We start from the raw sequence: 25,176 nt of genomic DNA on the forward strand, positions 1-25,176 counted from the left end.
GTTGTTTATTTACTGCTGGCACTAAAATTATTAAAACATTTAAACATTTATTAAAATATTAATGGCAGCTCTGGAACATGTGTTGTCCTTCAAAAATGCTGACCTTTCTGTGACACTACTCTTTAAAAAGAAAAAAATCAAAGAGGGTATTTCAAACTGAGTTGGAGGTGATCAGATTTTAATTTTTATCCAAACTTCATTACAGGGGAACAATTTTTAACATAATTCCTGTTGAGTTCAATTTTCTCAGCTGTTTTAGACTTAAATAGGCATGCTGATTTCAAAACTGCAATTAGTTTTCTTCTATCACGTCAAGTTTTTTTCTGCACGGCTTATCTTAATGCGACCACTCTAGGCTGGATCGAGCCAGGATTGAGGGAAGCACTAGTGCTCTCCTATTGGCTGACAGCAAACCTCCCTCAAGTGGGGAGGGGTGGGGGACGACCTTGGAGACCAGCGACAGGTTCATACTTGTCTAGGATATTCAGTTACACATGAGACAGTGTGGTGAGAAGTTGTGTGCCATTCTATATAGTGAATTGTATTCCGAGTGTAGTCTGAGTTCTTGTCTGTATACAAGGAGTTAGCAGAATTTATTTTTTTATTTATATACGTACTTACTTCCTTTCCTTCAGATCATGTCTGTCTCTGCTACTTCTTGTCGTTAAGTGCCTAAACAACCCTGATTCGTTTTGTTATATTTGTGGCAGTTTCACCATTCCCAAAGGACAAACATCAGCACATTTGTCAGGCAAGCCTATTTTCCATATTTTAAAGTAAAACTTGGTGATCAAGGTAAGTGTTGGGCCCCTCAGAAGGTGTGCAAGCAGTGTGTTGAGAGTTGACGGATGTGGACAAAGGGAACATGTGATAAATTGCCATTTGGTATACGTATGGTTTGGAGAGAGCCTAGAGATCATTCAAGTGACTGTTCCTTTTGTATAGTGAAAACGTCAGGATATAACAAGAAAAATACATGTAATCTACCATCAGCTATACGCGCAGTGCCTCATTCAGCTGAAATCCCAGTGCCAGTTTTCATTGAACTACCCTCTTACGAAAAACAGGAGTATGGTGAAGAACTAAATGACAGCAACGATGAAGATTTTGAAATTGAAGATGACTCAGTTCATAAGGGATTTGATCAGCATGAGTTGAATGATTTGACACGAGGCTTGGGACTATTCAAAAAAAGGCTTCAGGCAAGATCCAAGATGGCGGAGGAGTAAGTGGAAGCTACACTAACCTCCTCCTAGGACCAGTCTGGATTTACAACTTAATTTTGGAGAAATCATCTGGAATAACCAACGGAACACTAGCTGGAAAGAAGTCTTATAACCACGGAGAGACAGAAAAGGCCGCTACATCACAACGTGACCGGTAGGGAGTGCGGAGACGCGGAAGGGCTGGCTGGGCTCACACGGGTGGCTGCTGAAGGGACTGAGAAACAGCTCAGCAGCCGGGGATTCCCCCTGAGAAGGGCAGGGTCTAAACCCCCAGCTGGGCTTCCCAGCCTACAGCGACAGAGTGGAAAGTAAAATAGTATCAGCTGTGAAAAGCGAAAAGCCACAGGCTTTCTTGCTAGCCGGAGAGAAACAGCAGGAGAAAAAGAGCTCTTAAGTGGATCACATACGAAAATATTTTGGCCACCACTTACCCTGGGCTCAAGCAGAGGGAAGGCAGAGAGGACTGGAGACACTTGGGGAGAATTTGGCACGGTGGCTTTGAGGGGAGAACTGGAGGAGCAGCTGACTGGGTCCCAGTGCTGACTCATCCCCAGTACTGCGGGTAGACCATTCCCCTCCAAGTGGCGTCAGCCTGAGGGGAAGCAAAAGCCCTGCCTACAGGAATTAAGCTGCCACACCCACAGTTCTTAAGCCTGACAGCTAATCACAGATTGAATAGATTAACAATCAAAGAAGACAGACAACAGCAGTAGATCCCTGGAAGTCTCCAACAGGCTGCCTAGGGCCAGACTGGTACATGATCTGACGCCACCAGAGGCAGATCCAGGAAGTGCAGATCATTCCAAGAAGCACCAACAAACAATAGGAGTCAAAAAAATGGGGAGACAGAGAAACAACCTCCCATCAAAAGGAAAGGTAGAATCCCCAGAAAGAGTGCTAAATGAAATAGAGGGGAGCGAACTATCAGATATGGAATTCAAAACATGGATTATGGAGAAGCTGAATGAGCTCAGCGGAAACTTCAAAGAACTCCAGAAAAACTACAAGGAACTCACAGAAAATTACGTGAGCATGAAAAAGGACATAGAAGCTATCAATAAGAGCCAGGAGGAAATGAAAAATACGATCTCTGAATTGAAGAACACAGTAGAAGGAATTAAAAGCAGGCTAGAGGAAGCAGAAGATCGGATCAGCGAGCTGGAGGACAACCTACACAAAAACTCCCAGACAATGCAACAAAATGAAAAAAGACTGAACAAGACTGAAGAGGTTCTAAGACAGCTGCAGGACAACATGAAACGTAATAATATCCGTATCATAGGAATTCCAGAAGGAGAAGAAGAAGAGCAAGGGATAGAAAACCTCTTTGAAAAACTAATGACAGAAAACTTTCCTAACATGACGAGAGAAAGAGTCACGCAAGTCCAGGAAGCACAGAGGGTCCCAATGAAGATGAACCCCAACAGGCCCACCTCAAGACACATCATAATTAAAATGGCAACATTCAAAGACAAAGAGAGGATCCTAAAAGCAGCAAGAGAAAAACAACTAATAATATACAAGGGTACTCCAATAAGGCTATCATCAGATTTCTCAGCAGAAACACTACAAGCCAGAAGGGAATGGCAAAAAGTATTCCAAGCAATGAAAAACAAAGGCCTACAACCTAGAATACTATACCCAGCAAAGCTCTCATTCAAAATGGAGGGTGAATATTACAGAAAACTAATGAACAACACAAACAAATGAGCAAAATTGAACCAGAGGGCATAAGCCTATGACCGCATTACCTGAGTGATTGTCTGTACGCATAAGCCTCACTTAATCCTCTCTGCAGCGCTGCCTCCGGAGACTCAACAGTTTGGCTGAACTAAATGGTTGAGTTGGTGAAGAATGGGGTGGTCTGTGGGCTTCACTTTAAAACTGAATTCTCTTTTCTATCCTAATGGCTTGGACAGAAAGGGCCCAGTGGTCTGAGAAGGGGGAAACATAAACTATTTCCCTCAGCCCAAACTAAATAAAATGGGCAAAAGGGTTTTGGACAGGAGAGATGTGCCTAGCACACCTTCCTCCAAAGAAGCCCTTTTTTTTTTTTTTTCCTCCTAATGTGGAACATTGAAAAATTAATCCCTGCCTTTTGCCACCTAGTAGTTATGGATTGAATGATGCTTTTTAACCCTTTTTGCCAAATCTGTTGCCCCCAGAACACAACAAGGATGCCAGCCTGCTAAACCAAGCACGCCGTTGTCCGGAGACAGCCAACTGACCTAGAGTCTGCATGATCCTTCCCCATGTGGGAAGGCCACCCTCCCCTCCACACCCCCACTCTTATTAGGGATTTCTGGACCCAAGGGTAGGTAGGACGACGACCATGTCCAGCTTGAAGCAGCTAGAGGAGCTTGAGACCTTCGCCCATTGTCCTTTACAAGATTACAAAGGGTCTTAATATCTGAGAGGGAGGGATAGTTATTTTTTACGAACCATGGGTATGGACTTGGGGGGGGATGCTGGGGGAGGGAGATACTGGGTGGAGGGGAGTAAAGGGGAAAAAATTGGAACTACTGTAACAGCATAATCAATAAAATATATTTAAAAAAAAAAAAAAAAAGGCTTCAGAACTCCTAGCATCAAGACTGCATGAGAAAAACTTACTTCAAAAAGGAGCGAAGGTCCTACTTTCAATCAAAAGAAAGTGCATTTCTACAGTACTTTTGAAGTGACGATGGCTTTGTGTATTGCCATAACATACATGGTTTAATGTAGGAACCGGGAATTCCAATCTAGAATGCAACTGAATGGCGACTATTCATTGATAGCTCAAAGCGCCGCTTGAAGTGTGTCCTCCTCCACAAAGGCAATTTATTTGGTGCTGCCCCAAAGGCCATTCCGTTTGTTTTTGTGAAGAATATGAAGACATAAAGAGAGTCACTGATCTGTTGCAATATCACAAGCACAATTGGATCATCTGTGTTGATCTTCAAATGGTCTGCTTCCTTCTTGGTCAGCACCACGGATACACCAGGTATCCCTGTTTTCTGTGTATGTGAGACAGCAGAGCTTGTGAGAAGCACTGGGTGGAGTCGAACTGGCCTCCAAGGTCTGACCTCAAACCTGGCGACCCAAACATTCTACATGAGCCACTTGTTGACAGAAAGAACATTCTATTCCCACATCTACACATAAAACTGGGTCTCATGAAGCAATTTGTTAAAGCTTTGCCAACTGACAAAGACTGTTTCAAGTATCTCATTTTGGCATTTCCCAGCCTGTCATTTGAAAAGATAAAATATCTTAATATGTATGTTTGGTAGCAGAACTTTACTACTTGTACACAATTTGACTTACAGTAACGATATATAGCCTTTATGTGAAAAAAAAAAACTCTAAATAAACAGTATATTCAGGTAATTTTTTTCTTTATTTTCCTTTGTATGTACATTTTGTATGATTTTTGGGACAAAGGGAGGGTAATCTGTACCTTAAAAAGCTGACGTGATAGAGAAAAACTGGGGTCATTTTTGGATTCAGATGCCAAAAATTAGTTAAAAACAAGTGACAGATCTAACTCAACAAAACTTGTGTTCCCCAGTAAATTATTTATTAGCTGTGACAGCAGACACATTACTTAAGATCTTTATACCTTAGTTTTTTCATGTGTAAAATGATAAGTCCCACTTCATTAGGTTTTGTGATGATTAAACGAAACGATATAGACATAAAGCACTTGGCTAGCATTCAATAAATGAAAACAAATATAGCTCCTACAATCTGAAGAAACCAGAAATAATTTAGAAATAAATTTTTCATATTCACTATCTTAGGCAACATAGAACAACTATCTAATCACACTCTAGTAGTTAGAAGTGATGACTAGAGAAAAGGAAAAAAGATGAGAGCTTTACATCCAAAAGAAATTACAAATGTAAGAAAAAGCTATGTGAACCTGAGATCAACAGTAACAGAAATCAGAATAATATAGGGAGAGAAATATCTTTTTACACTTCCTCTAGAATATTAGCAGTTTTAATGTTTTAAAGGCATACGAAAAAAATATAAAAAATGTTAATTCATAAAATAGATTAGGATGATCATTTAATAAACTTCACCACAGGTTAATTCTAATTATTAGTATTTCCCATGTAAGTACACGAAAAGAGTCAAATCCTATTTTTACAAGTTTTGTGGGTCAAGAAAACTATTAAAAAGAAAAAAATACTAGTAAAAGAAAAAGCATACGTCAAGTCTGCCATAGTTCCTGGCACATAGTTCAGTAAGGGTCTAGTGTGTACTCTTAACACATTAACAAACATGGGGAGTCAGAATATTTTAGAATTTCAACAGTGATGCTTACAATGTTTAAAAAGCAATGTCTAAAGACATCTATTCTATATTTTACGTATTTTTCAAAATTGTGGTAATGATTTATAGATTACAGTGCTTTTTTAAGCACACTTCCTCACAGAATTAGTTAACAGGGAGAAAAGAAATCACACCATAGCACCATAATTTCAGAAGGGTGACTGAAAAATAGGGAGCAGGGTAAGTAGAAGTAGTGTCTAAGGTGCAGGTTAATGGAGGTGGAGGGTTTGGGGTGGTATGCAATCTCTACTTCCCAGTTACTTTTCACAGATTCATTGATCTCTGTCATGCCCCAAGGACAGGAACTAAGCATTTCATAGCCTTGGTCTAGCTTTCTCCACATTCCTACCTATTCTTTTACTATATTCCTAAGCTGGAATAACTCTCTATTTCAACTCTTAACTGGTAATGGCTTAATCCTTGCCCAGCTCTTGGACAATGAGATGTTGACAGTTTCTTACAGTTAACTCTGAAATTAGGCTTAAGGATGGAAATTCCATCAGAACAATTTATTTGTGGACTAGCAGCCCTCTAATTTTAGCCAAAGCAATTTAACACTAACAATAAAATTAAGTTATACTACTAACTTCACATGAAAGTAGAAGTTAAATAAGAGTACTTAACACTCCATATACTATATTTCACATTAAAGGGATTAAGATCTTACATCATTTCCAACAATTCCTTGTGTCATTACTATTATAACTCCAGAAAACTCAGCAGACTCAGTGGAGTACTGTTCAGAAAAGAGTTAACATAGCAGGCCTGAGATCACCATCCAGGGCCAGATATAGTACATCAAAGCTGTCAATGCTGCTCCATGAACAGGAATGTGGGTTCAATTGATTGGAAACATCAAGAAGAAACTGGCTGGGTAAGGCATAAATCACAAAAGTGACTATCAGAAGGGAGCAAAAAGTGGCCCGAGGATCAGCAGGAATAAGGAATGAAGATGGAGGGATAAAGGCACACAGGGGATTATCATGGCAATGTGGTTTTGGCTGTTGAATGTTGGAACAGTAGTCTCACTAAGGAATTCTGTGGTATTCATAAAAAAGAGAGAGGTATTTAACATGGAGAGGGTATAAAACTAAAGATGCAGTATTTGACTCCACTTTGACTTTGGAAACTTATTTTGATTCCATTGACCCTATCTGGCACAAGCATTCTCTCTGGCGTTGAATTGATGAAAGAAATAAAACTTACCTAGGCTTCACATCATTATAATCTGAAAATATTCCCAAAGTACAGGAACAGGCTAGCTCCACACTACCACAGGGAGCTTTCACTAAAGGAGCACTGTGTCCTTGTGCAGGAGTGTAGGTCCTCTACAAAGAATTTAGAGCGATGTACTCTGAAGCCCATCAAGCTAGATCTGGGAGGCTGTAATGCCCTCTGGACATGTAGTGCTGGGCGAACAGGATCTTATGAGATGAAACAGGACAGTGGCTTACTGGGATATAATCTGTGTAATCAAAACTGAGGTTCTGTGAGTGAGAGGGAATCTACTATTAAGAACTGAATCTGGTAAAGGCAGCTGACTAAACAGGTTAACACTAGGTTAACAAAGGTGTAATGCAAAGTACTGAAACTGATTTTCTTAGATGGCTATTAAAATATTTCTAAAGGCAATTTCAAAAGAGGAGTTCTAAAAATATATTTCAACAATGGAGTCATTTTTAAAGTAACTCTATTAACAAATATTGCTCCAGTTAGTAAAATTTTTTTTAAGTTCAGTAGTTGGAAGGAGATTTTCCCCCAAAACTGAAATTAGAAGAGAAGATGCTCAACTGTTTTAGAGCTTCCTTGAAGGGAATTTTCAACATCTCATAAGAAACATCTTTATTCCAACCACAGAGACTACTCACCCAGTGGTAGAGCTCGTGTCAGGTTAGTAGCTGGAGGATCTGTTTCTGGAGGACAGAGTTCACAAAAGTCCCAACATGATGGACAGAGCAGGTTTCCATCGTGAATCCAGCCGTTCATCTGAATACTAACAAAGAGAACCTGCCCAGCCCGACTACACAAATATGAAGTATTCTGGACCCAAACCTTTAGACCTTGTGGAGAACAAGAAACCTTCAAACAGGAAAAAAAAGAAAAAAGAAAAAATCAGAACAGTAAAAATATTGACCTTCGTTTGCAGGAAAAAAAATTAGAATTTACTAAAAATACTGGCTATAAGACACAATTTGGGATATAAAAATTTAAAAATGTTTCTTTTTCAAAGTTGTTTTCTACAAAGACTTCATGTTAACTTCAATCATACTACTTCACTATAAATATTTCTAAAACTTCTCTCCTGGAACTGTCTTCAAAGCAAATGCATGTTTCTGAAAATGCTGTATGGCAGAAAGTTTTTACTGTACAAGTGGATGTAAAGTTGCCCAGAACTGAGTTTGGCAAAGGTAGTTGACTAAACTGGTTAACATAGATGGGATGTAAAGTATTTAAATTGATTTTCTCAGATAGCTATTACATTATTTCTAAAGATAACTTCAAAAGAGGACTTCAAAAATGTATTTCAACAATGAAGTGATTTTTGAAATAACTATCATCAATTAAGTTTAAATACTCATTTGGAAATTTAGGTTATAATATGGTTTTAAGAAAATAAACAACAAAGAGTAACCTGTTCCACAGCCTGTTATTCAACGACCCACATCTAATAAGCATCACTATAGCTAGTACAATGCAATAATCTTCTAAGTGAGAATTGATTGTGCTTACTACTGAAAACGATACCAAAGAAGTTCAGAACACAAAACGTGCTCTCTAACAGCTTTAATTGAGGAAAGAAGGGAGAGATATAAATTTTTTTTTGTCCTAAAGGTGTGCATAGGATTTGGATCACAGTGAGGGAGAGATGTTGTGACCTGGTGAGATGGGCCAGTCTGCGTGGGTGAGGCAGGAATGGAAGAAGGTGAAAAAGATGCAGATAGGTCAAGTAAGTAAGCATATTGAGGACAATGAGAGCCAGATTTCTCACTGTTAAGGAGTTACAGATATAGAAAGGAAGAAAACTAAAACGAACCCTTTGATAATATTAGACTGGAATCAAAGATACTGGTGCAAACTCATAGTTATATATTTATACATGTATGAGTAGTATATATACAAATTACAAAACACACGTATTTCCTAGCTCTGTTTATGAAGAGGGCCTGGAGAGTAGTTATATCTCAACAGCAATGAACAGTACATCTAATACCAGAACTTAATTTCTAAATACCATACTCCACTGAAATAAACTAGAGTTCCTTGGAGAAATGGCTGCTTCTAGGCAGGGCCAAAAAAGTAAAGATGAGTTTAGAATGTCTTGGGCCAGAGGCAAGGAAGTATTAAAAGAAAGATGGGGATGAGCCAAAGAACATAGGAACCAACCTGCTGTGGCTCCCTCTGGCCAAAGCTGGAGCAACTTCAGTATCAAAATAAATAATGAGGGGTCTTCTGGACAAGATGGAGGCATAGATATAGGTAGACACGTTGCATCTCCTTCCACATGTAAGAAGGAATACAACTACCTCAAAACTGGAAACAACCAGAAGTTCCAGAAAATCGAGCTGCATGAAGTCCAAAAAAAAGATATAAAGAAGAAATACTGATCCAGACAGATAAGGGGGGTGGAGCCAGGGTGGAGAGGAAGCGGTGTGGTGGCATTGGCAGCAGCAGCCCAGCGGAAAGCAGAGTAACACAATAAAAACGTATGAAGGGACACCTGGGGAGTGCTCCCAGCATTAGACCAGACCATGAAGCTCACAGTTCCAGCGCTGGGGAAATTAAAGCCTCATTGCTCTGACTGCAAACCAGTGGGGGTTGGGGCAGAGGAAGAAACTGCCAGTCTCTCCCAGAGTCTGCTTGTTTGGAGGGCCCCATGGTTTTAGAACATCTGCAAACCCACCCACTCTGGAAGCCAAGGTCAGAGCAACAACTAGAGGGGTGCTAGTCCCATACAGAAAGTGGGTGAAGTGCCTAAAAAAGGGGCAAGTCCGGGGCAAGCAGCATTGTTCCCACTCCCCTATATTCAGCACCACAACATGGTGAATCGGGTTGCCCTGTATTGATGAATAAATACCTAAGGCTCTTGCCTTTACAATGTAATAGGTGCGACAGCTCTACCCAAGACACAGAGGCAAACACAAGAGCTTGTCAAGTAGAGGAGACAGAGAGATACAGCTCAAAAGAGGGATCAAGGTTCCAGAGGTAGAACTAAGCGACAAGGAGACAGCCAGACTAACAATGAGGAGATAGCCAACCTAACAGACACAGAGGTCAAAGCATTGGTAATAAAGATGCTTATAGACTTGACAGATATACTTGAGTATGGCAAACGCAGAAGGGAAGAAGTGAAGGCTATGATAAGAGAAACGAGGGAAAATCCACATGAAACCAATGGTGAAGGGAAGGAAACCAGGGTTCAAATCAATTATTTGGAACATAAGGAAGAAGTAAACAGCCATCTAGTACTAGAAAGAAGAAACAAGAATTGAAAAAAATGAAAAGCGGCTTAGGAACCTCTACAACTTTAAACCTGCCAACATCTGAATCATAGGGATGCCAGAAGGGAAAGAGGAAGAACAAAAAATAACCAACAAAGAGTATAAAATAATGTGATAAAATAATGAAGGAAAACTTCCCAAATTTGGCAAAGGAAATAGACATACAAGTCCAGGAAGCACAGAGAGTCCCAAACAAGCTAGACCCAAAGAGGACCACACTAAAACACATCGTAATTAAAATGCCAAAATTGAGAGACAAAGAGAGAATCTTAAAAGCAGCAAAAGAAGAGTTATCTACAAAAGGGTTCCTATAAGACCATCAGCTGATTTCTCAAAAGAAACTTTGTAGGCAAGAAAGATTCCAAGTGATAAAAAGGAAGGACCTACAACCAAGATTACTTTATCCAGCAAAGCTATCATTTAGAATGGAAGGGCATATAAAGTGCTTCCCAGACAAGGTAAAGTTTAAAGAGTTCATCATCACCAAGCCATTATTATATGAAATGTTAAAGGGACTTATTTAAGAAAAAGAGGATCAAAAGTATGAACATTAAAATGACAACAAACTCACAATTATCAACAACTGAATCTAAAAAATCAGAACAAACTAAGCAAACAACCAGAACAGGAACAGAATCATAGGTATGGAGATCATTTGGAGGGTTATCAGCTGGGAGGGGGTAGGGGGAGAAATGAGGATTAAGAAGCATAATTGGTTGGTACAAAGTAGACAGGGGAAGTTAAGAATAATATAGGAAAGGGTGAAGCCAAAGAACTTATATGCACAACCCACAGACACAAACTAAGGGAGGATGGTATTGCTTGAGGTAGAGGGGGTGCTGGGTGGAGGGGAGCAAAGGGAAAAGTAATTGGGACATTTGTAATAGCATAATGAATAAAATATACTTAAAAAAATAAAAAATAATAAATGAAAATGTCAAGGTCATGAAAGTTAAGAAAAGATTGAGGAACTGTTCCAGACTAAAAAACAGAGACAATGACAACTTCTCAACATGTGATATTAGTCCACATCCTACTGCTACAAGGACATTATTGGGACAATTTGTAAAACTTGAATGGGGTAAAAAAACTTTATGTATCAATGTTCATTTCCTGTTATTTTTGGAAGTACTGTGTTCATGTATGAAGATATCCTTGTTTATAAGAAATACACGTAAAGCCCTGGCTGGTTTGGCTCAGTGGGTTGGGCATTGTCCCACAAATCTAAAGGTCACCAGTTTGATTCCCATTTGGGGCACATGCCTGGGTTGTGGGCTGGGTCCCGAGTTGGGGGGCTGGCAGGAGGCAACTTATCAATGTCTCTCTGGCACACTGATGTTTCTCTCCTTCTCTTTCTCCCTCCTTTCCCCTAACTCTAAAAATAAATAAATAAAATCTTTAAAAAAAAGAAATACACAGTAAAATAATTGGGACTGAAAGAACAGTATGTCAGCAATTTATACCTGAATGACTCAAAAAACATTTTATACCCTTCCTGCAATTTCTGTCAAAATAAGAAAAACAAGAAACAAAAACCTAAAGTTAACCTCTATGTAACTTGTCTGGAATCATATACCTTTCCCACATAAATAGTGGTTAGTATTAAATTAGCAAAATTAATTGACAAGGGGAGCCAAGCAGTAGAGTCAATCTTTTAAAAAAATATATTTTATTGATTATGCTGTTATAGTTGTCCCAGATCTTCCCCCTTTGCCTCTCTCCAGCCAGCAACCCCAGTCCCTCAGACAATCCCCACACCACTGAACAGTCCATGTGTCATGCATATAAGTTCTTGGCGTCTCCATTTCTTATACTATTCTTAACAACCTCCTCTCTATTTTGTACCTACCAATTTATGCTTCTTAATCCCTGTACCTTTTCCTCCATTCTCCCCCTGTCCCTCTCCTAGCTGATAACCCTCCAAATGATCTCCATATCTGTGATTCTGTGACTGTTCTACTTACGTGCTTAATTTTTTAGATTTGGTTGTAGATAGCTGTGAATTTGTTGACATTTTAATGTTCATAGTTTTGGTCCTCTTTTTCTTAAATAAGTCCCTTGAACGTTTTATGTAATAATGGCTTGGTGATGATGAACACCTTCACTTTTACCTTGTCTGAGAAGTACTTTATCTGCCCTTCCATTTCTTTTTTTATTTTATTTTATTTTTTATTTTGGTTTTTCAATTACAGTTGTCCCCTTTTCCCCTAATTTCTCTACCCAACCCAACCCACCCCCTCTCCCGCAATCATATCCCTCCCCGTTGTCCATGTCCATGAGTCTTTTATACAGGTTCTTTGACTAAACCCTTCCCTTACTTATCCCCCTTCTCTCCCTCTCCCCTCCCCCCTATTGACTGCTATTCTGCTCTTTGTTCTATTTAGTTCCTTTGTTTGTGTTGTTCTTTAGTTTCCTGTATTAGGTGGTATCATATGGCATTTTTCTTTCTTTGCCTGGCTTATTTCACTAAGCATAATTCTCTCTAGTTCCATCCATGTTGTTGCAAATGGCAGGAGTTCCTTCTTTCTTTCTGCTACATAGTATTCCATTGTGTAAATGTACCACAGTTTTTTGATCCACTCATCTACAGATGGGCACTTAGGTTGTTTCCAGCACTTAGCTATTGTAAACAGTGCTGCAATGAACATAGGGGTGCATAAGTTCTTTTGAATTGGTGTTTCAAGATTCTTCGGGTATAATCCTAGTAGTGGAGTCGCTGGTTCAAAAGGCAGTTCCATTTTTAATCTTTTGAGGTAATTCCATACTGTTCTCCATAGTGGCTGCACCAGTCTGCATTCCCACCAACAGTGCAGTAGGGTTCCTGTTTCTCCACATCCTCGCCAGCACTTGTTGCTTGTTGATTTGTTGATGATGGCCATTCTGACAGGTGTAAGGTGGTATCTCATTGTGGTTTTTATTTGCATCTCCCTGATGGCTAATGATGTTGAGCATTTTTTCATGTGTCTATGGACCTTCTGTATGTCCTCTTCGGAGAAGTGTTTGTTCAGGTCCTTTGCCCATTTTTTAATTGGGTTGTTTGTTTTCTTGATGTTGAGTCGTATCAGCTCTTTGTATATTTTAGAAATCAGTCCCCTGTCTGTGATGTCATTGGCAAATATGTTTTCCCATATGGTTGGTTTCCTTTTCATCTTGCTGATGTTTTCTTTTGCTGAGCAGAAACTCTTTGGTTTGATGTAATCCCATTTATTTATTTTTTCCTTTATTTCTCTTGCTTTAGGAGATGTATCCGTGAAGAGATTGTTACGTGAGTTATCTGATATTTTCTTGTCTATGTTTTCCTCTAGGACTTTTATGGTGTCACGGTTTACATTTAAGTCTTTGATCCATCTTGAGTTTATTCTCGTGTGTGGTGTAAGTTGGTGGTCTAGTTTCATTTTTTTGCAGGTCCCTATCCAGTTCTCCCAGCACCATTTGTTAAAGAGGCTCTTCTCACTCCATTTTATGTTCCTTCCTCTTTTATCAAATATTAGTTGACCGTAGAGGCCTGGGTTTATTTCTGGACTCTCTACTCTGTTCCACTGATCTATATGTCTGTTCTTATGCCAGTACCAGACTGTTTTGATTACAGTGGCTTTGTAGTATTGTTTGATATCTGGTGTTGTGATTCCTCCTGCTGTGTTCTTCTGTCTCAAGATTGCTTTTGCTATTCGGGGTCTTTCTTGGTTCCATATGAACTTATGGAGTATTTGTTCTAGGTCTGTGAAATATGTCATTGGTATTTTAATAGGGATTGCATTGAATCTGTAAATTGCTTTGGGTAGTATGGCCATTTTGATGATGTTGATTCTTCCCATCCAAGAACATGGTATTTGCTTCCATTTATTTGTTTCTTCCTTAATTTCTTTCTTCAATGTTATGTAATTCTCAGAGTACAGGTCTTTTATCTCTTTGGTTAAGTTTACTCCTAGGTACTTTATTTTTCTTGTTGCTATAGTAAATGGTATTTTCTTTTTTGTCTCTGTCTCTGCTATTTTATTGTTGGTGTACAGAAATGCCTTAGATTTCTGTATATTTATTTTGTACCCTGCGATTTTGCCAAATTCACTTATTATATCGAGTAGTCTTTTAGTGGACTTTATAGGATTTTCTAGGTATACTGTCATGTCATCTGCATATAATGAAAGTTTTACTTCCTCTTTCCCAATTTGGATGCCTTTTATTTCTTTTTCTTGTCTGATTGCTGTGGCTAGGACTTCCAAAACTATGTTGAAAAGCGGTGGAGAGAGTGGACAACCTCGTCTAGTTCCTGAGTTCAGGGAGAATGCTTTCAGTTTTTGTCCATTGAGTATGATGTTGGCCTCAGGCTTCTCATATATAGCCTTAATTATGTTAAGATATGCTCCCTCAATTCCAATTTTGCTGAGTGTTTTCATCATAAATGGGTGTTGTACTTTATCAAATGCTTTTTCTGCATCTATTGATATGATCATGTGATTTTTGTCTTTCATTCTGTTTAGGTGATGTATTATATTTATTGATTTGCGAATATTAAACCATCCTTGCATCCCTGGAATGAAGCCCACTTGATCATGATGCATGATCTTTTTGATGTATTTCTGGATCCTGTTTGCCAATATTTTATTGAGGATTTTAGCATCGATGTTCATCAGTGATATTGGCCTGTAGTTTTCTTTCTTTGTTGTGTCTTGACCTGGTCTGGGGATTAGGATAATACTGGCTTCATAGAAAGAGTTTGGGATTTTCCCCTCTTCCTGGATTTTTTGGAACAGTTTGAAGAGGATAGGAGTTAGTTCTTCCCTGAATGTTTTGTAGAATTCGCCTGTGAAGCCATCCGGTCCAGGGCTTTTGTGTACAGGGAGATTTTTGATTACTGTTTCAATTTCCTTCTTTGTTATTTGTCTGTTGAGACTTTCCACTTCTTCTTGATTCAGTTTTGGAAGGTTGTATGTTTCTAGAAATTTGTTCATTTCTTCTAGATTGTCAAATTTCTTGTCATACAGTTGTCTGAAGTAATTTCTAAGTATCATTTGTATTTCTGAGGTATCAGTCGTGATTTCTCCTCTTTCATTTCTGATTTTGTTTATTTGGGTCTTCTCTCTTTTTTTCTTGATTAGACTGGCTAGAGGCTTGTCCATTTTGTTTATTTTTTCGAAGAACCAGCTCCTAGTTTTGTTGATCTTTTGGATTGTTTGTTTAGTCTCTATGTCATTTAGTTCTGCTCTGATCTTGATGATTTCGTTCCTTCTTCTTGCCCTAGGCTTTGTTTGTTGTTGTTGTTCTAGTTCTTGTAGCATTATGGTTAGGTTATTTATTTGAGATTCTTCTCTCCTTTTCAGATATGCCTGTATTGCTATGAACTTCCCTCTCATGACTGCTTTTGCTGTGTCCCACAGGTTTTGGGTTGTTGTGTGCTCATTATCATTAGTTTCTAGAAATTTCTTGATTTTTTATTTGATGTCATTGTTAACCCATTCATTATTTAATGGCATGTTATTCCATTTCCATGAGTTTGGGTGTCTTTGATTTTTTTCTTTGAGGTTGATTTCTAGTTTCAAGGCATTGTGATCTGAAAAGATGCTTGATATGATTTCAATTTTCTTGAATTTGTTGAGGCTTGTTTTGTGACCTATCATGTGGTCTATCTTTGAAAATGTCCCATGTGCAATTGAAAAGAATGTATATTTTGCTTCTTTGGGGTGGAAAGTTCTATATATATCAGTTAGATCCATGTGGTTTAGTGTGTTGTTCAATGCCTGTATATCCTTGGTGTTTCTTTGCTTTGATGATCTGTCTATTGTTGATAATGGAGTGCTGAAGTCCCCTACTATGAGTGTGTTGTTGTTGATATCCTTTTTGTGGTCTTCTAGTATTTGCTTTATGTATTTGGGTGCTCCTATGTTGGGTGCATATATGTTTATCAAAGTCATATCTTCTTGATGGATTGTTCAAGTATTATGAAATGTCCTTCTTTGTCTCTTTTTACTGTCCTTGCTTTGAAATCCGTTTTGTCTGATATGAGGACTGCTACCCCGGCTTTTTTTTTCTGGTCCGTTTGCTTGGAATATTTTTTTATATCCCTTTACTTTCAGTCTGTGTAAATCTTTTGTTTTCAGGTGTGTTTCTTGTAGACAGCAAATATGTGAGTCCTGTTTTCTTATCCATTCCGTTACCCTATGTCTTTTAATTGGAGCATTTAATCCATTTACATTTAAGGTTATTATTGACGTGTATTTATTCATTTCCCTGTGTACCTCTGTTCCTCTCCTCTCTTGTTCTTTTCTTCTTTTTTCTTAGAACACTCCCTTTAGCATCTCTTGCAATGCTGGTTTGGTGGAGATGTATTCTTTCAGTCTTCCTTTGTCTGAGCAACTCCTTATTTCACCTTCTATTTTGAATGAGAGCCTTGCTGGGTAGAGTATTCTTGGTTGTAGGCCTTTGTTTTTCATTGCTTGAAATATTTTTGACCATTCCCTTCTGGCTTGTAATGTTTCTGTTGAGAAATCAGTTGATAGCCTTATCGAAGCTCCCTTGTATGTTATTTGCTGTTTTTCTCTTGCTGCTTTTAGGATTCTCTCTTTGTCTTGGAATGTTGCCATTTTAACAATGATGTGCCTTGGAGTGTGTTTTTGGGGGTTCCTCTTCATTGGAACTCTCTGTGCTTCCTGAACTTGTATAACTTTTTCTCTCATCAGGTTCGGAAAATTTTCTGTCACTATTTCTCCTATCAGTTTTTCAATTCCATGGTCCTTTTCTTCTCCCGCTCTAATTCCTGTGATCCTGATATTATCTCTTATCATGCTATCCTGTAATTCCCTTACATCTTGTTCATATTTTTTCAATCTTTTTTCATTTTGCTGTATTGTCTGGGAGTTTTTCTCTACATTATCTTCTAACTCACTAATCCAATCCTCTGCTTCGTTTAGTCTGCTTTTGACTGATTCTACTGTGTTTTTCAGTTCAGAGATTGAATTCTTAAGTTCTTCCTGGTTCTTGTTAACAGTTTCTATGTCTTTTTTTATGCTGGTGTAGTTCTCTGCAAGTTCCCTGTAATTTTCTTGGAGCTGCTGGTAACTTCCTTGGAGGTTGTCATAGTTGATTTTAAGGATGTCGAGTATATTGAACTTCTTTACCACCATTGTTTTGAATTCCATGTCTGACATTTGGGCTATGTCTATTTCATTTATCTCTCTTTCTGAGGATTCGTCTTTTCTCTTCATTGAGGGGTTATTTTTGCGTCTTACCATGTTGGATTCTTTTTGTTTTTATTTATTTATTTATTTGTTGTTTTTTTTTGGGGGGGGTAGTCTGCTTTGACTTCCCTCCTTTGTGGTGTGAGATTCTTTATCGGAGATCTGGGGGTTTCAGTGGTGCAGTCTCTTTGATATCCTGAGCCTGATGTTCTTGAGTTACCCTTTATGTCGTTTGTTTATGTTGTTTCGTTATATTTCTTCCTTCTGGCTAGTTGGTTGAGAGTCACTCTATCCACTTTGTCTTGAGTTCTTTTGTGGATATGCTGTTAAAAACATAAAAACACAGCCCAGGCAGGAGACCCACACCCTCAAAAAGTATCCCCCACTCTATCCTGCTATCGTCAGCCAACGAGCCCGTATTAATATAAATGTAAAGAGATTAGAGCTTTTATACTATAAGAAGAATAGATAAGAGTTGTTTTTAGGGAGGGAAAATATAATTTTTGATAGAGGGGGTGATAGATTAATAATAGTTGAGACTGTGCAAGCCAGTAGGTAATATTTACATTGTATGTTAATAAAAATAGAAGAAAAGGATAGAAAAATGCATAATATAGTAAGAAAGTGGGATTGTATTGTTTATATAGTAATTATATTCTATTATTTAGAGTGATAGGGGGGATAAACTAGACACACAAACGAATAAACAACGATTAAAGAGAAAGGATGAGAAGGAGAGGTTATATGCAACACGTTAGAGATAAAGTTTGTTATTCTTTTTGGAAGGGGAGAAACCCCCCCAAAAAACCCAAGAAAATAGAAGAAAGAAAAGAAGAAAGAAAGAAAAGAATATAGAAGAAAGAAGAGAGAGAAAAAAAAGAAAAAAAAATAACCACAAACCACCCCCCCAAAAAAACCCAAGCAAAAAGAAGAAAGAAAAGAATAAAGAAAGAAAGAAAGAAAAGAAAGAATTAAGAAGAAAGAAAGAAAGAGGAAAGGGAGAAAAAAATTGAAAAAAAAAAAAAACGATGTTTTTACTCCGTTTTAGTCTTGGTGTGTTGCCTTCTTTTTCTGCGTCCGCAGCTGGTCTAGTGTGGCCGTTCAGAGGTTCTTGTTTCTTGCAGCACTGGTGTGCGCCCGCGGTTGCCGCAATGGTGCGTGCCCGCGGTTGCCGGCACGGCGCGCTCTCTTGCTGCTCGCTGGAGCCAGTTGAGGTGCCCTTGCGCGCGAGCCCCTGCGCGCTCGGGCGGCTCCATTTCTTAATGATAGCTTTGCTGGACAGAATAATCTAGGTTGTAGGTCCTTGCTTTTCATCACTTTGAATACTTCTTGCCAGTCCCTTCTAGCCTGCAAAGTTTCTTTTGAGAAATCAGCTGACAGTCATATCGGAACTCCTTTGTAGGTAATTCTGCTTTTCTCTTCCTGCTTTTAAGATTCTCTCTTTATCTTTAACCTTTGGCATTTTAATTACGGTGTGTCTTGGTGTGGTCCTCTTTGGGTCCAACTTGTTTGGGACTCTCTGTGCTCCCTGGACTTGTATGTCTATTACCTTTACCAAATTAGGAAAATTTTCTTCTATTATTTTTTCAAATAAGTTTTCAATTTCTTGCTCTTCCTTTTCTCCTTCTGTCACCCTTAAGATCTGAATGTCGGTACATTTGGAGATGTCCCAGAGGCTCCTTAGACTATCCTCATTTTTTTTTTAAATTCTGTTTTCTTCTTGCTGTTCTGATTGAATGCTTATTTCTTTCTTATGTTCCAAATCGTTCATTTGAATCTTGACTTCATCCCCTCCATTGTCAGTTTCCTATGGATTTTTCTTTACTTCATTTAATGTACTTTCATTTCTGCATGGGTCTTTTTTAGGCTGTTACCATACTCATTAAGTTCTTTGAGTATCCTGGTAACCAGTGTTTCAGACTCTGCATCTGATAGGCTGGTTATCTCAGTTTCATTTAGTTCTTTTTCTGGAGTTTTGTTCTGTTCTTTCATTTGGGCCATATATCTTTGTCTCCTCAATTTGGCAGCCTCCCTGTGTTTGTTTTGGTGTATTAGACAGAGCTGCTTTGACTCCCTGTCTTAGTAGCGTGGCCTGTCTGGATGAATGTGGCTTCTTTAAATCCTTGGTTGCTGGATTTCCTACAGCTCAATTTTCTGACAACTCTGGGTGAAATTTTTTTGTGGCCTAGTTGTAACTTTTTCTGCAGCATGTGAGAATGTAATGCATGTTTACCTATGCTTCCTTCTTGACCAGAAGTCCTACATTCAATTTTCATGGATGGTGTTTAAAATCTGCGCAATCCCTTTGCGGTGGTGGTAGGAGTGTTGATAAAACATTAAAAGAAACCCTGGCTGGTGTGGCTCAGTGGATTGAGTGTCAGCCTGCGAACCAAGTGTCACTGGTTCGATTCCCAGTCAGGGCACGTAACTAGGTTGCATGTCAGGTTCCTAGTTGGGGGTGCGAATTAGAGGCAACCACACAGTGAGGTTTCTCTCCCTCTCTCCTTTCCCCCCTCTCTAAAAATAAATAAATAAACAAATAAATTATTTAAAAAAAAAAACATTAAAAGATCCTGAAAAGGTCACCTTCCTATTATAGTTTTCACTGTTCTAGCTTTATTCCTTTAACCTAATATTCTCACTTACAGAAATTATTTCAAAAAATAAATTTTTAAAAAGTTAAAATATGTAAGTATACTTATAAAAGCAGTTTTACATAGTGAAGACTCAATATATAACAAGGAAGCAACTTTCCAAGTTATAATGCAATGTTCTACAGTGATAAAGAATAATAAATATTATTGGAAAAATATGGAAAGGTGTTTTGCTCTGCATAAAAAGTACTAAGTGAAGGAAGTAAAACAAAATTATGTATTATGATTACAATAGGTCAAAGCTATGTATTTAACCAATACATAAATCTTTAATGAAATTTATCAGAGAATGATTGCTGGAGTATAGTCTTCAGATTATAGCTGGAAAGTATTCATTTTTAATCATCTTTTGTAAGGTTTCAAAGGTAATACATAAATAGTATGACATGTAAACTGTATCTCAACGAGTCTGTTACTCCAAAAAAGTTAATTTTGTAACTTTAAAAATAATATTTAAATTCCCAGCTACAGAAGTCCATTTAGCTTTTGTAGCTGAAGTGGTACAACAAGTTCTTATTTTTCACTTCTCAGGAGCACACTCTCTTCCTTCACAACCATTAGTAGGGTACAAAATATTCATTAAATTGAATTTTCCTAAGTAACAGAATGCCTGTGTCTCAATAAGTTTTTTATAAGGTAAAACACTCATTTAATACCAGACATGCAAATAAGGAAATTAAGAAAATAGTAATTTTCCCCCTTTGGATTTCTACTTTCAAAGGAAACAAATGCATTATTAATGAGTAATTGCTTTATTAAGTCTTAGATCTATGTTTTCCTCAGATCTTATGAAATAAAATTATAAACTTTTTCCATTCAAAGTAATATCTATTCAAGAACTAAATTATGTATTTTTCATTATTTCCTTAAGATATATGCCCAGAAGTAAAATTATTGTAAAACTCGCTGATATATCAAACACACACACTCACACACACACACACACACACACACACACACACAAATGGAGAAAGGCAATTTCTCTCAAAAAAATGACAATATTTTCACACAACACAACATCCAAACTAATATTTACATAAATAAATATAAATTAAAGTATTAAACAGTAAATCAACTATAAAAATATAAAATGTATTTTAAAATATAAAAACCAATCAGATAAAATCATATAATATTTGGTATAATTATTAACAAGCATTTAATTTACCTGATAACATCCACTCCCCCAGTCTGGGTAACTCAGCTTCCTTTCACACTTTTCCATGACAAAGGCTGATTTCTGTATTAGACAAACTGAATGAGGTCCATACTTTTCAGCACCATAGTTTTTAAAAAGGTCTGAAGCAAACCAGAATATTTTTCTTAAAAATTGATCCTTGGCTCAGAGTACAAGAAATTGAAGTATTCCATTCTTATGATTAAAGGTTGTTTTAAAAACAAACATGTTTAATAGAAATTTTCCATTAAAGAAAATCAAGAGAAAGAGGGCTTCAAACTCAAACTGTGTTCTCAATACAGGAACTAGTGGGAGAAAATTATTATATCAGAAACAAGTGATACAACTCAGCCTAAAGTATTTAAGTTAGATATATAGAGAAAATGGCACTAAGAGTCACTTTTACTAGTGGCCTAAATAAAGTCATCTCCCAAATGACCCAGAATAGAATGAGGACAATGATTTATATATATAACAAAAGCTTTTTGTGGGGTGTGGTAACTTTGGGAAAACTTTTTTGTACTTTCAACTTATGCCATCCAGTTAAATCTCCCTGCTTTAAGAATAAAATATTATGGAAATTTAAAATTTAAATGACTTCTCTGTAATAAAGTATTGAATAAGGAAGGAGGAAGGAAGAACCAGGTTAAAAATTTTGATGAACCACAGCAAGAAAAACTACTTATTGCTGTTTGTTAACATCAGAAGTGAAGACATTTTATTTACTGAGGTGGATAGTATGAACTATAACTATTATTATTGAATATCCAATTGCCATATTTATTCTGTTGATAACCTATTAATTTTATGTATTGAAAAAGAATAATATGGCAACATCTTACTAGCCATTGACAATATTATTATGATATCTGAAGAATGGCATGTCATTCCTAAATTACATAAAATGCACATTCCTCAGGAGATGAAAAAAATAGGACACCTAATGTGATTAACTGAACAGAGCTCTCCACTGGAGAATCTTGCACTAAGACCAATTAACTGTATCATTTAGTTCATCTGTGAAACTCAGTAATATCTTCTCTATGTCTCTCATCAGGTTTTTAGAAGAATAAAATGAGATATAAGTCCTGACTGGTGTGGCTCAGTGGTTGGAATGTAGGCCCTTAACCAAATGGTTGTGAGTTCAACTCCCAGTCGAGGCACATGCCTGGGCTGCAAAATAATCCCCTATCTGAACTTGGGCACATGCAATCACAGTTCAGACATGTACAATCCCAGTCCCCACATGGATCCCTGTTCTGGATGCATGCGAAGGCAGCCAACCAATGCTTCTCTTGCATCAATGATTCTCTCTCTTCTTTCCTCTCTCCCTCCAGAAAAGCAAATGAAAAATGTCTTTGGGTGAGGATTAAAAAAAAAAAAAATAGAAACATAAATGAAAGTGCTTAGCAAACGAAAAGTGTCATGCAGATGCATGGTATTGCTAAAAAGCAGTGTGTGTATACATGTGCAAATCTATCTAATAGCTAGCAATCCTTTCTACGTGTCATGGTTCTAAGCTCATATTACATTAACTCATTTAATTCTCACAACTCTATTAGATAGCTATTATCCCCTTTGTATAGAGGAGGAAACTGAGGCACAGAGAAGTTAGGTTATTTATAACAGATATACAGCAGTGGAACCACAATGCAAACTCAAACAGTCTAACTCCAGGGTCTGTGCTCTTAACTACTATTGTACATTGCTGATATACAATTGTAATATGTTTATAACATTTCATTTCACTAGACTACTAACCTGGTTGATTTTCCAATATTCTACAATCTGAGCTGCGCTGATATTCACCACTTAAATGCCAACTGAATTCCTGACTGAAAGGACAGTAGTCAGCAATTTCTACTGAACCACCGTAATAAGGCAAATCTTCTTTAGGTATTCCATTGAGTTCATCAAAGTACTACAAAAAAATTATTAAGAAGACAGGAGAGAAAGAAACATTATGTATAATAAAAACAAAGTCTACAGACAATTTCTAACAACCCTCTAATGCTGAATAACACAAAGAAGATATTAATGCACTTTTCTTCATATATAGTATAACACAAAGATAGTAACATACTACCTCAGGGGTATGTCAAAGTTACTGTAGTTTTAGAAGTAAGCAAAGTAAACTAATCTAAGGTTTTTATTAGATGACAAGTTTGACTAATGTTTTTATAGGATAAATCGGAAGAGTTGACAAAACGTAAAGCAAGTAGCCCTGGCTGGTGTGGCCCAGTGGACTGAGTGCCAGCCTGCAAACCCAAAGGTATCTGGTGTGATTCCCTCTCAGGGCACATGCCTGCATTTCAGGCCAGGTCCCCAGTTGGGGGCATGTGAGAGACAACCAATAGATGTTTCTCTCACACACGTCTCACTCTCTTACTGTCTCTCTGAAAATAAATAAAATGTTTTTTAAAAAATCAAGTGTAGAATTAAGATTTTTAAATATAATTTACTTCAAGTATTTTTAGGAGACTTAATTTATATGTTGTTTTGACAAACTAGAACTAAAACTTTGAGAAACTTGAAAGAGATCACCTATATACATAAAACATGTATCTTAAAGATTTCACATTTTACACCAACTCATTGAATTATAGTACTATGTCCAGAGATATAGTTGTCATCACATGGTGTCTGAAACACTCAAAGAAAGGTCATAAACATATGTAGGAAGCTCAAAATTTAGCTGCAATCATTTTAAATAAGCATCCTGAGATATCATTTCTGACTAAAGTGTCCTTTGAAAATGACAGGCAGAGCTGAGGCTTTTTAGATATAGCCAATGCAAGAAAATACTTAAGATACAGGAACAGACTGATGATGTCAGAGGGAAGGGTGGTGGTGGGAACTGGAAGAGATTAGGCAAAGAACATATATGCATATATGTATAGCCCATAGACACAGACAACAGTGTGGTGAAGGCAGGGGAGGGGTAGGTGAAGATAAGGGGATGGGGGCTGGGTGGACAAGGGCAAAGGAGGGAAAAAGAGGGACATCTGTAACAGTGTCAACAAAAAAACCTTAAAGGTCAAATCAGATATTCAGACTGAACATATGGGACCATTTCCTTCAACTTTAGATCCCTTGAGTTAAACCTTTTTTAAAGTAGACTTCTAAGCCTTCTAATTAATTGACTTAGAACACCTTGGTTATTTTCTTTGAAGAACCTTGTTTTCTGTGCAATCAATTAGAAAGAAAAAAACATAGTTTAAAAATTTAGATTAAAAAAAAGTGTCAGATTTCTGGTCAAGATGGTGGCACAGACAGACATGGTTCGCCTTTTCACACAACCACTTCAAAATTACAACTAAAATATAGAACCATCACTCAGAACCACCAGAAACTGAGTTGAATGGAAATCTGACAACTACGAAATTAAAGAAACTACATCCGTCCAGAGGGGTGCACACACGAAATGATCTGGTCCCACATACATGTGTAGTGGATAAAAATTTGGGAGGGATCTTGGGAGCCAGGAGTCTCAACACCCCAGCAAGACCCCCAGCACAGGCTTCCAGTGCCAGGGAGATAAGCCCCCATAACGTCTGGCTGCAAAAACCAGTGGGGATTGAGTCAGTGAAAGAAACTTCTGGAGCCCCAAGAAGTTCCTCTTAAAGAACCCACACATGGACTCACCTACTCAGACTTGCTCCTTTTGAGCCCCAGTGCTGGGGTGGTAGCTTGACGGGCGCCAGTGGCATGCTGGGAGAGGCTGGGGTGTCTGGCATCAAGGCTAGTAGAGGCCATTGTCTCTTTTCTGAACCCTCCACCAACACAGCCACTGAACTGGCAAGCTGGTGCCATATCTAAGACTCCATCAACCTGGCTAACACTGTTTGATATGCCTTGGAGATCCCCAGAGACTCCACCCAACCCAGCTTACAAGGCCCAACCAAGCTGCTTTTCCATATGAATGGATGGTCTTGGCTCATGCTGCACAACTTCCTAAATGCTATCAAATAAGTAACAGCTGGCCTCAGTGAGCCCCAGGCCTGGCACTAGCAGCAGCCAGCCTAGATTCACAGCTTGGCTTTGCCTGGGCATCTACAAGCCTGGGCACAAGTAGCAGCCATCTCAGACTGCGTTACAGCTCAGACAGGGTGGCCCCAGGCAAAACAA

At 38.0% G+C, this 25,176-nt stretch overlaps 1 protein-coding gene across 2 annotated transcripts in view; it reads right to left on the reverse strand.

Annotated features, from left to right (window-relative positions):
- LMLN (leishmanolysin like peptidase) overlaps positions 1-25,176 on the reverse strand; it is a 91,352-nt gene that overhangs the window by 2,597 nt on the left and 63,579 nt on the right. For both annotated transcript variants that reach the window (XM_090266156.1, XM_090266145.1), the window contains 3 exons: positions 22,810-22,969; positions 21,040-21,170; positions 7,415-7,625 (listed from right to left, as the gene is read on the reverse strand). In XM_090266156.1, coding sequence (XP_090122282.1) covers positions 7,415-7,625; positions 21,040-21,170; positions 22,810-22,969 — 502 coding nt within the window. The remainder of the gene's footprint in view (positions 1-7,414; positions 7,626-21,039; positions 21,171-22,809; positions 22,970-25,176) is intronic.

This window comes from Furipterus horrens, unplaced genomic scaffold, assembly GCF_987537825.1.
Source record: "Furipterus horrens unplaced genomic scaffold, mFurHor1.1.pri manual_scaffold_1, whole genome shotgun sequence".
Lineage (NCBI taxonomy): Eukaryota > Metazoa > Chordata > Mammalia > Chiroptera > Furipteridae > Furipterus > Furipterus horrens.